This window comes from Carya illinoinensis, chromosome 13, assembly GCF_018687715.1.
Source record: "Carya illinoinensis cultivar Pawnee chromosome 13, C.illinoinensisPawnee_v1, whole genome shotgun sequence".
Taxonomy (NCBI): domain Eukaryota; kingdom Viridiplantae; phylum Streptophyta; class Magnoliopsida; order Fagales; family Juglandaceae; genus Carya; species Carya illinoinensis.
This window is the reverse complement of record NC_056764.1, coordinates 2,338,252-2,355,505: the sequence shown is the minus strand read 5'-3', so window position 1 is coordinate 2,355,505 and position 17,254 is coordinate 2,338,252. Positions and strand designations below refer to the sequence as shown.

The 17,254-nt window shown below is 35.4% G+C and overlaps 3 protein-coding genes and 1 long non-coding RNA gene across 4 annotated transcripts; 3 read left to right on the top strand and 1 right to left on the bottom strand.

Moving 5' to 3' along the window:
• The first annotated feature begins 126 nt into the window (after positions 1–126).
• Positions 127–1,239, top strand: LOC122292696 (PRA1 family protein F3-like). Its single transcript, XM_043101174.1, has one exon. It carries the CDS (start codon positions 511–513, stop codon positions 1,096–1,098), a length of 588 nt encoding a protein of 195 aa, XP_042957108.1. The 5' UTR covers positions 127–510; the 3' UTR covers positions 1,099–1,239.
• A 1,215-nt stretch (positions 1,240–2,454) lies between these two features.
• On the top strand, positions 2,455–6,048 carry LOC122292694 (pentatricopeptide repeat-containing protein At1g02150-like). Its single transcript, XM_043101171.1, has 2 exons — positions 2,455–3,022; positions 4,507–6,048. Exons 1-2 carry the CDS (start codon positions 2,654–2,656, stop codon positions 5,716–5,718), a joined length of 1,581 nt encoding a protein of 526 aa, XP_042957105.1. The 5' UTR covers positions 2,455–2,653; the 3' UTR covers positions 5,719–6,048.
• A 2,749-nt stretch (positions 6,049–8,797) lies between these two features.
• Positions 8,798–9,644, top strand: LOC122292293. The gene has a single exon (XM_043100549.1). It carries the CDS (start codon positions 8,980–8,982, stop codon positions 9,412–9,414), a length of 435 nt encoding a protein of 144 aa, XP_042956483.1. The 5' UTR covers positions 8,798–8,979; the 3' UTR covers positions 9,415–9,644.
• Positions 9,645–10,170: 526 nt separating this feature from the next.
• LOC122292294 lies at positions 10,171–15,592 on the bottom strand. The gene is made up of 4 exons (XR_006236897.1): positions 15,433–15,592; positions 15,251–15,342; positions 11,303–11,381; positions 10,171–10,329 (listed from the first exon to the last, which is right to left on the bottom strand). It is a non-coding gene; the product is annotated as an uncharacterized LOC122292294 (long non-coding RNA).
• Between the last annotated feature and the right edge of the window lie 1,662 nt (positions 15,593–17,254).

Below are 17,254 nucleotides of genomic sequence, written 5' to 3'. Positions count from 1 at the left end.
ATCTATAGATACAAGGAGTGAGAATTTTAGGGATGTAATTCTAAACATTACCAATTATAAACTCAATTTACACCTAGAAATATTTTTTCTTTCCTGTCATCAAGAGGTAACCTTGTTTATGTACTACAACAAGGAATATAAAGAAAGCAGGGGCAAAAAGACAAAAGAAGGACCGAAACACTTGGGGAGTTTGTTTACTGAAAAGGTAAGAGTTGGTCCACGTCGAGATTGGCTGTATGGCTGCAGGTCCAACAAATGACTCTTGACTGGTAGTTCATTGAATCATTGTTGGCGTGTTCAATTTCTATTCAACATAAAACAAAGATGTTATTGGTCAGTTCCTCTGTTCCAAGTCAAGCCTGACCTTTCAAAGTCGTGCCCAACTCCCTTCCTAGAAGGAGGAGCTAGCTAGTTCATATATCAAATTTCATCTCATCTTTTATACTAGAGAACATTAAGAGGCTTTTTGAAAAGAACATTCTCAAATTCTTTCCTCGGGGTCCAAGCATCATGGCATCGTATGGAACCATGCAAAGGCCAGCTCCCTCCTCAACAGCACCCTTAAAGGCTGATCAGCCTGACGATTCGAAGGACTCGACACGAAAGAGGCGCAACGACTTCAAGCTCCTATGCCCTTTCAACGTCCCCTTAAGCCCCGAAGCCGCCGCCGTCAGAATTATCAGAAACTTGGGAGATTTCGGTCTGTACTACACACTCTTTGTATGGATTATACTGTTCATAAGCCTTGTGCCAAAGCGCAAGGTTTCTTTAATTTTCTTGGTGGCTATGACGATTGTGACATGCTTATACCTATTACTGCTACGTGCGCTGCCCAACTCTATTGTGCTGCATAGAGTTATTGACAAACGATTGGTGCTAGCTTTGCTAGCCATTGTGACTGGGGTTGAGCTCATCCTGACACGTGCAGCCATCCATCTTCTTGTTACTTTAGCCTGTGGAATACCCATCACTTTGGTTCATGCAGTTTTGCGAGTGAGAGTTGACCTTTTTGTGAGCGAGGAGGCTTGTGCTGCAGGGGAATTGGTTCCCTTGGTAGCCATGAAAACTGGTGATGTTGAGTCTCCAGCTTCTGTGTGATGGAAATTGAAAAAAGGACCGTATGAAAAGAGTTTCTTAGATGTTTTGGACCAAGAGGTGATTTTTGTTTTTATTATTTTTTTGTTGTTTTCCTTGATAGATGGGATAATTTACAATCCACAATTCAAACCGATCAGCAAATGAGTCCTTTTAGTATCATAAATATCTAAGTTGATTGAAAGACCCCTCCAATCTCTACCAAATGGCATCTCTTGAAAAGCTAAGAATCTCATGAACAGAAAATATATATATATATATATATATATATTTTTTTTTTTTTTCTCATTTGATTTGAAGAAATAGAAGAAGTTTATGCCAGAACCATCTGCCTGATGCACGGTGAATCAGCAATATCCACACACCTATTGGTATGATAATTCGTTTTAATTTTCACAGAAAATCGTTTTCTTGGATGGTATAAAGCTTGGAAGTCTTCAAAGTTTCAAACACATAAAGGCAAAACGGGAAGGGTTTGTTTTTTTCATAAATTTTTAAATATCATTATTTTAAGTTAAAAGGGAAAGAAAGTAACTTCCTTATCTATTATTAAAATATTTATCCCAATTTTACAAACATAAAATATTTTTTATTATTCCGTTTAATTGTATAATTATATTATTTTCTGATACAGCACTAAAAACAGCATACATGATTAGATGAGAAACGAGAGACGTCTTTAATAAATTGCTTAGTCCAAGCTATAAAATTTTGGGAATTACACAATCTACTTCATTTAAATTAAATGAAATCGTGACAGGCAATAACCAAAACAAAGCAACAGACTGACTGGACAATGCAGACCATCATCAAGATATCTAGTGCTTGTTAAGCAAATTTGAAGAATGAAATATGAAGAAAATTTATCGATTATAAAATCGATGTGCCAATAATCTTACGCAATGGGCAACTTCTAACCATCTATATGGTAGCATATTTCTCATCACAATTATGCAAAATTTGTTGACTTTTCATAGTGGAAAAGACCCTCCTTATCTTGTATAATTGGTAAGATTGTATTCTACTACTTTCGTTAATGAAAGATCTTGATTAGGAAAAGAAAAATAGTAAAATTGAATCGGTAAAAAAAAAACAGTTGAATTAAAATTTTAAGATTCATTCTTTAAATAAAACTATATCACCTAATGGTATATTCTAAATATTCGTTTGGATTTAGAGATACTATGAGATAATTTTATATGAAAGTTAAAAATTGAATAAAATATTATTAATATTATTATTTTGAGATTTTAAAAAGTTAAATTGAAATTTAAAAAAAAAAAATTATTTATTATATTTTGTATAAAAATTTAAAAAAATTATAATGATAAAAAAAAAGATAAACAGTCTCGGGATACAACCTAGACCTAAGAACTCGCAAGTGAAACGGAACAACGGACTATGTTTCTTGCCCTGGGAAAAAACGAGGGACTTTCGACGTAAATTTGAGTATTCCCTTGTTTGTTCCCAGGGCAAGACTGACCCAGAAAATCAAATCGTCCCTTCACTCTTTCATACCATTGCACTTACATAAACATTCCAAAATCCCCACAAAAAGATGATTCTCAAACCCAATTTTCACCACTACAACGCTTCCCTCTCATCATCCCTCTCCTACTCCCGGCCGCTGCCATGCAGGGTTCCCACTTGGAGACTACCCAAAACTGCAAATTACCGGGGCGTGTCCATCCATGTCACTTGTTCAACCTCAAGATTCCGCAGATATGGGACCGTGGACTTTGAGCGCATACCCACGGTGAAATGGAACGTCATATACAATAGCATATCGCTTATGGAAAACCCTGAGTTGGGCTCTGCGAGCGTTCTGAACCAGTGGGAGAAAGAGGGCAGGAAACTCTCAAAATGGGAGCTTTGTAGGGTGGTCAAGGAGTTGAGGAAATACAGGAAGCACAAGCAAGCTCTTGAGGTTAAAAAAATTATAGAAAACAATGATACCCTTTTTTTATTTAACGTATTCGTTCTGTTTTACTTAACGGGTAGTGATATGTTTCGGCCGAAGAGCCAAGCTCTTGGGTTATAACTGAGAAAAAAAGAAGAAGTTTTTCGTGTTTAGTGATTCTTTAGGTATTTGCTAAATGGGTAAGTGATATTTTTTCTATATAAATTGGATAAATTGACTGGTTCGGTTAATGGGACAGCGCTGTTTTGTTGCATGTTTGTTCTCTATGTTGCTATGATCTTTCTGTTGAGCAAAAATCTGATTTCGTATTTGATATTGCATCTGATATATCAGTGTGTTTTGCCTAATGGGTATCCGTTGCTATTGGTGGAATTCCTTAAAAATGATGTGCTGGTTCGATGGGATTGCGAGTTTGTGCATCATTGCTGTTTCTTACTCTTTAGGTGAAAGCTACTTAATTGGTTATTTGGTGCTTTGTTAGCAAGCTCTGTAGATTTATCAGAAGTCAAGGAGAAGCCAGATACTTTATTAACAAGATTTGTATATTTGCAGTCTTATTCGACGCATTAAAAAAAACAGGGATTCTGGCCAAATATTACAAATGATAATGTTCTCTAGTAGAGGCACAAAAAAATTCTCCTTGATCCCTATTTTATGTAATGGATCACCCGTTTCTTGGTCTTCCAATAAATAGTGTACGTAGATGTTCTTGCATCAGATAGCAATTTTATATGCTCATCGGGGACCATCATTTTTATTTGGCTGCATTTCTTATTTGGCTTTCCTGTAAATTAAAGAATGAAGATCAGTTATTCTGCTGGGTTTTTCTGTTCAGAAGTTGCTTTATATGGGATTAGGTGGTAAAGTTTATTTGACTACATGCTAGGGTTATCATAAATAAGTAGTTCGTTGAACTAATTCATTCTTTAAAGTCGCATGATAAGGTTTTCATTAGTTGTGCCGGATTTTTCTGTTCACGAGCTTCGATTTATTTGATGAGGGCATGAAACTTCTAATTATTTATATGAATGGGTTGGTAGTAAGCTTAACTCATTAAAATAGTTCTTTCTATGCATGTGACCTTTTGGAAGTTTCTGTTAATTGAATGCTGAGCCCTGAGGCATTGAGTTATGGCTCTTTTGTCCTTTTCGTTGATGAGCCATGTCACGATACCTTATTTTTATCTTTTGGATAATTAACCCCTAGGGGTTGGCTCAAGTGATAAAGTCCTTAGGCTTGGGGGTATGCTCCCCCTAGGTCTAAGGTTCAAATCCTATTGGGTGCAAAAAATCTCTATGGGCGATCGGATTGGGGGATTTTCCCCTTGAATTACCCGAGGTGTACTTGCAGGAAACTCCTTGCCAAGGACCTGTGCACCCCTAGGATTAGTTGGGATGCTGTTCCCGAACACCCAGTGCCAATCAAAAAATCTTTTGGATGATATGTGTTGTCTTGCATTATTCTCAGTTTTGAACTTTTATGATTTTCAGGTGTATGATTGGATGAATGACAGAGGAGAGAGGTTTATATTATCCACTAGTGATGCTGCAGTTCAGTTAGATCTTATTGCCAAGGTTCATGGAGTTTCTGGTGCTGAAGATTATTTCATGAAGCTGCCAGATTCTTTGAAGGACAGGAGGATCTACGGAGCTCTTCTCAATGTGTATGTGAGGGCTACAATGAGAGAAGAGGCAGAATCTTTACTTGACAAAATGAGAAGTAAAGATTATGCCACGCATTCACTTCCTTTCAATGTGATGATGACTCTCTATATGAACCTCAAAGAGTATGATAAAGTTGAGTCGATGGTTTCAGAAATGGTAGAGAAGAGCATACCGCTAGATATATATTCCTATAGTATTTGGCTATCATCTCGTGGATCACAAGGATCTGCAGAAAAGATGGAAGAAGTATTTGAACAGATGAAACTGGACAGAACCATTAATCGCAACTGGAGTACATTCAGCACCATGGCTACAATGTACATTAAGATGGGGCAGCTTGATAAAGCTGAAGATTGCTTGAAGCAGGTGGAGAGTAGGATAAAAGGCCGGAATCGGATACCTTATCATTATCTCATAAGTCTTTATGGTAATGTTGGTAACAAAGAAGAGGCTTATCGTGTGTGGAAGGTTTACAAAGCAAGTTTTCCAATTATTCCAAATTTGGGATACCATGTTATAATATCGTCTCTTGTTAGGCTAGGTGATATCAAAAGGGCAGAAAAAATTTACGAGGAATGGTTACAGGTAAAATCATCTTTTGACCCTAGAATTGGAAATCTTCTCATGGCTTGGTATGTTAGGGAAGGAAGTTTGGATAAAGCTGAGAGTTTCTTCAACCATATGATCGAAGTCGGAGGAAAGCCAAATTCAAGTACATGGGAGATTCTTGTTGAGAGGCACATGGCAGAGAAGAGGATTTCGGAGGCTTTATCCTGCTTGAAAGAAGCTTTTAAGGCTGTGCGATCAAAGAGTTGGAGGCCAAAGCCTGTCAATGTGTCTGCCTTCTTTAAGCTCTGCGAGGAAAAAGATGACACGGAAAGCAAGGAGGTTTTGGTTGGACTATTGAGGCAATCAAGATATCTTGAAGATGAAGCATATGCATCACTCATTGGTTTATCACTGGGAGACAGCGGGGGCAATGGACATTCAGCGGGGGCAGATAACGATGGGTCTGAAGTGCTTCCCAACCAATTTTAGAGTTGCTTGTGATATACTTCTGCTTCTGTTATCTACATTGGAATATCAATTGTTAGACCAAAAGGTGCAGGGAAGTTCTTACTGGGGATAGATATGCATCACTCACTGGTTTATCCCTTGGAGACCAAAAGATGTTAATGTGTCTGAATTTCTTCCCCGAATCCCTTATGTTTGACTCTTTATGTAATTCTCAGCACTTTGTTACGAATTAAATTGAGGAGAGAAAGAAGCTTTTAAGCGAGAGGAAATGTGAAACAAAAGAAAAGAAAGGAATATGTTAAGAGCTAGCTTTACTTTTAATTAATTTCATTTCTCGACGCTTTTCGTTTAGATTCCTCTTCTTCGATATTCTTGTTTCTGAAAATAATTTTGGTAGATATGTTGGGAAGTAAATCATCATGATCTACTTGGTCTTCTCAAATCATTAAACAAATAATTAATCCTCTACCTAAGTTGAGAACTTCAAAACTGCTTAATATATATCTACACACAAGTCTTGAGTCTTACCTCATTTCATAAGGGCTTATAAATATATTATTTTCGTTTCAAATTAAGTTTTCTTACACGTCAAATTCTCGTTTATCAATGGTTTAGAGGGTGGATCCTTAATATATATTGGCTTACAAACATGATTTTTCTACTAACAGTATAACTTTGGCTCCAATTTTAGATATCTTTGAAAAGGATGGAATACTAGTACTTGACATCTTTTGGACGAAGAGCCATTGCAATGCAATATAAATTTTCTTTGAAAATAAAGGATTTTAAATAGGACTGTAAATAAATCAATCTTATTTTTAAAATTTATTTTATTTTATTTTTTTAACTAATTAAATTCTTTTACTTATCATCCATATATTACATAATTGGTAAGGGAAAAAATATAAAAAAAAAGTATGATGTCCATACATTACATAATTGGTAAAATAAAAAAAGAAAAAAATAAAAAAAAAATATGATGTGTAATGTTGGAGATAATGACTAGAATTTTTCATCTCTCAAATATATATAGTCACACCCCAATACGTCATAGATCACAGCTATTTGCAACTTACTTTCCCAGACAGTCAATATAGTTCTTTTTTCTCGTCCACCTTGCCCCGCTAATTTCTTAGCCACAAAAGATGAGGGCCATTGCTAGTGTTGCTACCTATCTTACTGACAAGATAGGAGTTACATACAAAAGCAGCCAATAAATGAAGGACAGACTCATTCGTTGAAATTTTAGAGCTGACTTCGGTCCGGTTCGATCCGGAGAGATTTTGTGAATATATTCAGTTTAAGATTTTTTTTTATTTTGAACCGAACCGGAATTCTTAAGGTCGGGGCGGTCCGGTCTCATTTGATCCGGCCGGTCCATTCAATCTACGGTTATTATATTAAATAATAATAATACTCTTATTACTAATACTCTATATAATTATATTAAATACTATATTACTAATACTCAATATAGTTATAGTGATTTAATATTAACATATTACATATTAAGTTAACTATACTTTCTCATAAAAAAAAAAAAAAAAGTTAACTATACTAATACATTATAAATTTATACATATATGATATGTTATAATTTATACCATAACTCTTATAATATATTAATATATACTAGTATTATATATTATAGTTAATAGTTATACATTAAACGGTATAATAATATATTGATACTAAATATATATAGTTATATACTTATAATGATTTAGTTATTATGAATTTATGATTAGTATAGCTATATTATATTAGTAATATTACTTATATTGAATCAATCAGTCAGTATAACCATTTTCTACATTATTAGTATTAATAGACTAATAGTATTAGTACAATTATATAAATATACTATAAGCTATATATTAATACTATTTATAGTGAAAAGTATAACTATATAATAGTATTAATAGTAGACTAATAGTATAACTATATATTAGTATTAGTTATACTGCTATAGTGATTTAGTATATTATAATTTCTATATTATAATTTATACTATAACACTTATAATATGTTAATATATTAATATATAGTAGTACAATATATTATAGTTATACATTAAAGAATATAATAATACATTCATACTAAATATATATAGTTATACTTATAGTGATTTACTTATAACTATATTAGTATTAGTATTACTTATAGTATTAGTCTATATTAGTATAAGTATAACTATAGTATATACTATATTATAATATTAGACTATTAGTATTATTTTTTTTAATACCATATTAGATTATTAGTATTAGTATAAATATTAGTATTAGTATATAATTATAAATATTAGTATTAGTTAAAAATTATATAATTAATTTATATAATTATTTATATAAATTATTATTATTATTTATTTATTTTCATTCGGTCCGGTCCGGGATGGAAAACCCCCAGACTGGAACTATGCCGAACTCATTCGGTCCTCCTAAAGAAGGATCGGACCAAACCAGACCCAATTCGGTCAAAAAATGGTCGGTCTGGTCGGTTTGGCCTGTCCGGACCGGCCGACTCTCACCCCTACGTGGAATCATTTTAAAAGAAAACCATGTATCAAAATTGCTATTTACAGTTAGTGACTTTATTGTATCTTGGAAACTCGAATTGAATCATTTTTTCAATCACTTTGTTGTATTATAATTGAATCATTTTCTCAATCACTTACACAATTTTGTAGAGAAATTATGAAAGAATTACTTCAGAATTGCTATTTGCAGTTAGTGACTTTATTGTATCTTGGAAATGAATTGCTTGTAATCTAGTAGCAAACTATTTCGAGTGTGGACAATTATCACTTTAGAAATAGTATTTTACACGTCTCAAAATTGCATTTATTTTTTCAGATTACTCTATCCACACAACTTTCTTCAACATATACGTTATAGATCACAGCTATTTTCAACTTATTTTTCCATATGTCGTTGGTCCTTGATTCTTCTATTATTCACAAACAACACCAAGAGACCAAGGCTACAAAGGTCTTGGCTCTTGAGGCCCCGGGGTCCCTTCGTTTTTCTGAGAAGGACATTCAATATAATTTTTTTTCTCGTCCACATTACCCCGCTAATTTCTTAGCCACAAAAGACATGGCCCATATGGATGACAAGATAGGAGTTAAATGCAAAAGCAGCAAACAAATGGAGAACAGACTCATCCGTGGAATCATCTTAAAAGCAAACCACATATCAGTGCTTTTGACGGGTAAAAAAATGGAAAATCCATCCAGAACCACTGCAAGGAGCAAGAGCTCGTTCAGGTACTTTCAATATGAGGAAGACAGGGACTCGCCAGGAGATGCTCGGAACGTTCTCATGGTACGTAGTTGCCACGCTGATTGCTGCAGTGAGCTTTCAAGCTGGGGTGAACCCTCCTGGGGGAGTTTGGCAGGATGATAAAGATGGACACAAAGCTGGGAGGGCCATTTATGCAACTGAAAAAGAAGCTTATTATGTTTTCTTGATTTCCAACACTTCGGCCCTTTCAGCTTCAGTCTTGGTCATCATGTACTTAACATACAGGTTTCCTTTCCATCCTAAAGTGTTGGTTGCCACGACGTCTATGATTGTAACATATGGGTCCGCTGTGTTCGCTGTCACTCCCAAGGAATCCGTGAGGTTTCGCTATATTTTGATCGCTGCTGTTGTTCCTTTTGCAATGAGGCTTTTGATCCGAGTGTTCGTCAAGTTTAGAAGCAAATCATGAACAGTTCAGGACGTTTTTTTTTTTTTTTTATGTTCAGTACTCCAGGCTTTATGAAGTATATTATATATTCGTGTCTTCTCTCTATGTTTGTGTTCTTGTTTGGAGGAGTTTAGTAGGAGTCCCGTGATTATCAAATTAGTATTATAGCTAGTATTGTTTATGTCGATTAGTCACTCGTATCATGTCCGTGTAACGTTTAATAAAATTTGATTACATGTATCTTTCAGTAATACATGGATCCTAATGTATTAAGGCCAATCGTCGCAAAGAGTTCAAATTGCACCGCAAATAGATTTTAGTGTCCAAGCACATTTGCGATAAAAAAAATAAAAAATTCTAATCTATTGCGGCAATTAAGAACGTCACAAATAGCCTCAAATGTCGTCACAAAAAAACCAATCATGGTTAATTATTGTGAGTAGACTTTTCACGACAATTTTTTTTGCGCCAGAAACGGTCAACTATAATATAAAAATTTTCTCGCAAATACTTGTTACACCGTAGCAAATGCTCATTTATTACGATTATTTTATAGCAAATGCTCATTTTGGGACCGCAAACTATTAATAGTCGCCAATGTTTACTTACAACAGTATAATCGCTGCAAATAATAATTTCCAAGGGTGGCAAAACGGTGGAAATTTTGTGTGGTCGCAAATAGTTTTTGCACTGTGGCATTTTTGTCAGAGTATAAGATTATTTGCCACGATTATTGATCGCCGCAAAAAGTGTGTAGAAAAAGACATTGAAACAAAATGCATAAAAAAAATTACATATCTTACATTATATTACAATCCATAAAACAATTACACAAAGTACTTGCTTTATATTCTAAACAATTACATTATATTACAATGTAATTTGGTTTGGACCATCTTACGGATCACCAAGCCCCAATATCCTCTATAGATGTTCCTGTATAGGGTAAGGATGCCATTACAAATCAATTAAAAATAGTATAATAACTGGAAGACGTACTTGAAATTAACTGGAAGAAAGGAGACAGTAGCTGATGCATAACAAAAATTAAAACTCATGTTATTTTAACTTATCTACTCTTCTCAAGAATATATTTGATCACATTCTGTTTAGATTGTCCATGCACTGCAAGCACGTTGCAGAATCACAAACCAGAGTAGAAATCAGAGCAACCACCCTTCACAAGCACGTTGCAAATCTTACTTCTTTGTAATTTGATATCAATAAGATATTTTTATAAGTTGATATCAATATAAATTAGAACTAAAAAATGGTGTTTACCTTCTCTTAATTGCTATAAACTACTCCATGTGAAATCTAAAAATATCTAAAGCATACCTGATTATTTTCAGCCCTGCATATGTATAACACAATTTCAAGTCAATTAACAGCATAATTATGAAACCCAGTTTACATCATCTATTCTTCACTCTGTAATCTCCAATGGAAGATGTAGGATATTAGTAACAAGAGGAGCAACTTGTTCATGAAAACTAAGGCTTGGAAAAATCTTAAAAAGAAAACTGCATCTTCATGACATTGTATTTTCCTCATTTCTAATTCACAGACACAGATTGAACCAACTCCTACTTCATTTCTGATATAGTTTTATAGCCTAAATGTCCAAGCAACAGTTACTGGAGTTAGTTCAGAAAATCATAGACAAGCATGACAGCCCATTCACATGCTTGTCTATGTATTTGTGAGCATGACAACCCATAGATAATACTCACATATGTATTTATAAGCATCAACCCATTCACATGTGCAGCATTCCTAAGAATAAGACCATTAATGTAGACAAATACCATCTTAAAGCAAAACAAAAATGATCTAGTTTGGAACTTAATCATCTATGCATACATCGTGCTAAAACTATGGGATAAGAAAACCAAGAAGATGTACTTACCCAATATATTCTGGACCATTTTCACCAACAACCAAATACTCTTGGAGCATTCAACTAACACACCTAGTTGTTTTGATCACTTCATGGCGATATAATATCCCACATAGATCCAGAAGCAAAAAAATTAAATTAAAATTATCAAGCAGAGGTAAGTCATAACATGCATACTATCTGAAAAAGAAAAAGAAAACAATAAAATGAAGAAGTGGAAGGAAAGAAAGCATATATGCAAGCATCTGATTTTTTGCTATTACAACCCAGTTTGCCTCTTCAAAGTGAAATCTAACTCCATGATCCTTTGAAAGAGAAACAGAGAGCGTAACATATTATTAGTGACTAAAAAAACCCAAAATCAGCAATGCCAAGATTTTTTTTTTTTTTGATAAATAAACAATTTTATTGATCAAAGAATAGCAAAACCTGAATTACAACTCTGATGCCCCACCTAGGTAGGCACACTAGGGGCAAGAAAATCTTGAAGGGCCATGCCATTAAAATCTACCGCTATAGCCCATCTACAAAGAATTCTAAAAAATAAAAGTTTAAGCTCCTCCAACGATCTTTCTTGGTCTTCGAAAGTCCACTTATTACACTCCCGCCACAAACACCATATAATGCAAAGAGAGATCATCTTCCACATAACTTTAATTTGTTGCCTGCCTCTTATGCTTGGCCAACTAGCCAACGCTGCCTCCACGGTTTTTGGCATCACCCAGGCCATCGTCAAACGAGTGAAAACCTCATTCTAGAGAACCTTCTTTTCTTTAGATTATCAGTGGTAAGAATCTTACCCAAAGAGGCGGTCCAAACAAAGAACGAAGCTTTGGGAGGTGCCTTGTGACTCCAAATCTTTTTCCAAGGGAACTGAGTATTGGACTCTGGAATGAGGGCCTTATAGAAAGAACAAACGGAAAAAATACATTTTCTTGCTGGAGTCCACCACATGACATCTTCTTGCTGGCTGTTTAGTCTTATGGAATGTATGAAACTGTAGAAATTTGCAATGCTACTTATCTCTCAGTCCTGTACTGCCCTACTGAAATTAATATTCCAAGTAATCCGTCCCTCCGATATCTCCATAACATCCGCCACTGAGACTTCCTTAGCACTCACCATCTGGAAGAGAGAAGAATAAAAATCTTTTAATGCTCTGTTACCACACCAAACGTTGCTCCAGAATTTTATCCTGGATCCTGCACCCACCTGAAGCTTAACAAAATGATTAAACACCCCCAACCTCTTATAATGTGTTTCCACAACCGGCCCCTCTATCTTCTCTAGTGCACCAATCCCCCCATAAGCCACCATATTTCTTCTCAATAACCAATTTCCATAGAGAGTCTGGTTCCCTGGCAAGTCTCCATAACCATTTACCTAATAATGGCCGATTGAATACCCTTAGATTTCTAACCCCTAGACCTCCCCCTGGAATAGAACGGCACACCTGCTCCCACTCAACCAAGTGGAACTTAAACTCATCCCCAAACCCCCCCCCCCCCCCCCCCAACAAGAAATCTCGTTGGAGCTTCTCAATACGGGTTGCCACACTTGCTAGCAATGCCAAGATTATTAATATATGCCTCCCAAATACATATAAATCTATCAAACCAGACGTCCGTGCAAACTTGGTAGGAAAAGAAAGTGAGCAAACTAAAATACGATCTTAATATGCAGTTATCAATTGCATCAACACTACCTCTACTATCCAGCTGCTACAGAAACTCAGTTTCAAATACCGCATCGGGTGGTTGGGTTGAGTCATCTAATGATGATCCAGAATCGTCTCTTAATATCAGTCCATTCTGTGGTGGTGAGGGCTCATATTGTATAAATGGCCTGTGCACTAAAATCCCCCTAAATCCTCCCCCTCGTCCATGTACTCTTCTTATACTTCGATCTAACATACTAGTAGTAGTGTGTTAGATCTAACACACTAGTAGCTAGTAACGCCAACACTACCATCTAAATTCTCTGAAGCCAAACTAGTACTCAAGCTCACTGTTCATACACATTAAAAAATTCCAAATTCCATACGTTCTAATGCAGCAAGCCCCAAGTGAATAGCGTATGTTCAGTTCAACTTGAAACCACTAATTTTGCATATCATTATTGAAATTATCCAGAATTTCAAAGAACAAAATGAAATAATTCAAGAGCATAACTACAATGAGGAGGTGAGGCAGACGAACTGAAGGTCCTATAGGAAGACAGATAAGTAATGTCAATCGGTGTACAAACACAATGTGAAGACAGGGAGGAATGTTTAAAACATGTAGGGGTAATGACAGTACCAGTGCACTGGTACTGTGAGCGATTTTCATATCATATGCTTACTTGGTGATCCAAGATTGAAAGACATTTAATTCCATGTAAGCATTGTGTGGCAGTGGGTGATTTTGTTGAGAGGGCACAGGGTATGATCTTCAGGTCATTTTCTTTGGATGCAGTTGTGAGTAATTTCGCAAAATTACTCTCAAATCAACGAACACGCACATCAATCTGGTTCAGGTCACAGAGATATATCATGAAGATGTATCTCTTATTGGGAGCATATGTAAGTTAAAAAATCAAAGATGTCTGGTTGTAACATTCGATCTAACAGACAAATACTAGCATAATCAATAAGTAAATTAGCATACATAGATCAAACTCGAGTACTGCAGCTCAGTGTTCATTGAACAGTGAATTGACATTAACAATCGGACTCAATGTGCAACAAGCCACATGTGAATATAGAAGTTGATAACGCAGTGTTTTCCAAAAGTTTTCCACATGTGATTCATGGTGGATTGAGGGTGTTTTTTTTTTTTTTTTAAGTTACTATTATTAGAAGTTGTAATGTCAAACATAATGTGTTAAAACAAAGCAACTACCACACCAAGAAATTTGAAGTTCAAATAATAATTAGAATCTAATTAAAAGCAAATAATTTTCAAATGATTTATATTTTGCACCAAATACATAGGTGCATTAAAAGGAATTAATGCAGTACTGCATGTATTTTACTATTTTGATCTTAACTGATGATCATCTTGAGTACTGCAAGCATCTAAAATGAATAAGCACCTCATGAACCATGCCGCTTGATGGTTTTAGATGGGGAAAGATATGGCTTTAAGTGTGAGTAGACATTTATTTATAAATTATTATTATTGTTTTTATTTGTTTAAGCAGTCATATTATAGAATCATGGTCACTAATTATATTATGCAGCAGATTAATTGGCTGTAGCACAAGCATGACATGGTATCATCAGCACACATGCGAGGTGCTAATGATACCAGACATGAGTAGTCATGTATGAAGATAATTAACAATTTGTCATTGCCAAAATCATCGCAGACAGAATGCCACTATGATCTTGCTGTCATATATTCTAATCAAGGCAAATAAAAAAACTTGCATTAGTATATATAAGTCGGATAATTTAAAATTTTAATTTTCTGACTGAGAAATTTGCATTGACTTAGCGTATATCAACCATTCATGACTCATAAGCCCCTTCCCCCCAAGAAAAAAAAAAAAAACAAGCGATCTATCATGCTCATTATCGATGGAGATGTGCAGTAATGGAGGTAAAATTGTTGTTTTGGAGATCGATGGACATGGTCACTAATTTACCATGTTATGTAGTTTGGTAAAATGCTCAATAATTTCAGCTAAAACAAATTTAAACAGAGAGAAAAATGAGAGAAGTAAATCTGCTTCAACCATACGAAGTGTACAAATCAATAGCAGGGAATTTGTTTATTCATCTAATTAATGGAAATAACTCAACCAAACATAGCACAATAAATTGCAAGAACCTCGTCAAATATTCGAACAAGGGCAAGAGGTACTGAGAGAGGAGTGAAAATCGCCGACTTAGGGCATCCCACAAAGCATCTCTAAGAGTATATAAAATGCATTTTCTATAGATGAGTGGCTGAAATTTATATATATATACACCTTATTGTTGCGGTGGCGGGATTATGGGTCGTAGAAAATCTTAGCCGGAGTTAAAGGTGAACTCCCAATTTCCCAGATTTGTTTGATCTGTGCTGCAAATAGAGAAATGGAGAGAGGCCGAGAGGGTCAAACCATTATGGAGAGAGAGAGAGAGAGAGAGAGAGAGAGAACGACAAATATACTTGCTAGGTGAGGCAGTGACGCAGCGGCGTGGGGAACCTTTTGTGTGTTGAAACACAGACGTGTAGAGCATTGGGCTGGGAGAGAAGGAAAACATGGGAGTAAATATTTTCCATGTTTTTACAGTGAGAGCATCCGCTGGAGCAGGTTGTGCTGATGCAAACTTTTTTGCATCCCATTACTTTCGCCGTAATAAGCACAAGAGCCGCCTGAAATTGAATTCGCGGTCAATTCTTCCGCGGCGAAATTATTGTCGCCGTAAAAGTATAGCTATACGTCTTTGTAAGAAAATGGATTCTACATTATTTTTACGTCAAACGCATGCAACTTTGCGGAAAATTCAGACGCAAAAGCCATGTTATGTTGTAGTGACATTGTCTACCAACAACATTTAATACTTAGAATCCACAAATATTGTATCGTCAGAGGATGGTTCCTTGCACATAATTCGATTTTTAATTACAGGGATGCAAAATTGTGAATGACATAAGATAACCCAACAGTCCTAACAGTAGATGATGGATACGAGACACTGCATACTGACCTGATATCCATTTCCACAATTAATCTCATAATTACATGTGAATGCCTCGCCCCTTAGATAACCTGTGGGCAACCTAATCAAACACATTTCACATCCCAAACTCGTAGACAGCATAGAAATTGATTAGAGGCTTCTATTAATTGCCCCAAATTCCAACAAAACCGAATTGTAGTTAATGCTCCCGTGGGTTCAATGCAAACATCTCCCCCCCGTCAACCTTTATATTGATGACTCCGGCCCACGCCAATTCTCCCATTTTTTAAGAGCAGTGCTACTCAACCTTTATAATTTTCACACCGCATTTTTTAAAATTTTTTAGTTGTTAATTGTTTTGAATTTTTTTCTTAAACTAATTAAATTCTTTTATTCATTATCCATATATTAAATATTTGATAAAAAAAACATAATAAAAATATAAAGAAGTATGGCGTGTAGAGGTTGTGTGAATAGTAAGAGGTTGTGAAAGCAATGATATACTTTTACTTTCAAATGATTCAACGGATGAGTCTGTTCATCATTCATCTACTGCTTTATATAATATTATAACTTCGATCTTACCAGTAACACACGAGGCAGAGATAAGGCTCAATGCTTCGTCATTATGGGCGATAACTTTTATGGCTAAGAAATAAGAAGGGTAAGGCTAACCGAGGAAAAAAATAAAAAACTATCTGGAATGCCGTTCCCTGAAGAAGGTGGGGATTCCGGGGACGTGAGAGTTAAAAGACCTTGTAAATTAATCATCTTGTTGCCTGTAGTGATATATCTTTATATATATATATATAAAGTGATTATCTAACGAAATTTTGTTGTTTTAACGATTTTTTATATTTTTCCATTAATTTTAACGTTGTTCGTCTAAAGTCCGTATACTATGAATACAACTTCTTAACTCGAGCCTCTTTAATTCCTTGGAAACCAAAACAACATGGGGACCGAATGCAAAGGGTTAGATTTTCAACTATTTAGCATTTTTCTCAGTTTTCCAAGCAATCAAATGTCTGCTTAACAAAAACTACAAGAAAATACTAAAATGGAAAGAACCCAGAAAACAAAATATACATGTGAGTGTTTCGAGATGCAGAGGGACGAAGCTCTGCGCGAGAAGGGAGAATCTCTGAGGTAAAGTGAGAAGGTCACGATAGAATTGGACGGCAATATCTGCTCAGTCGCCACAGTCGCAATGCAAACCACCATACCTACACCACTCTCACGACACCAACCACCGGGAACCACGTTGCAATCAGCCTTGTTTTGCTTCTAAAAAACAGAGCAAGTTC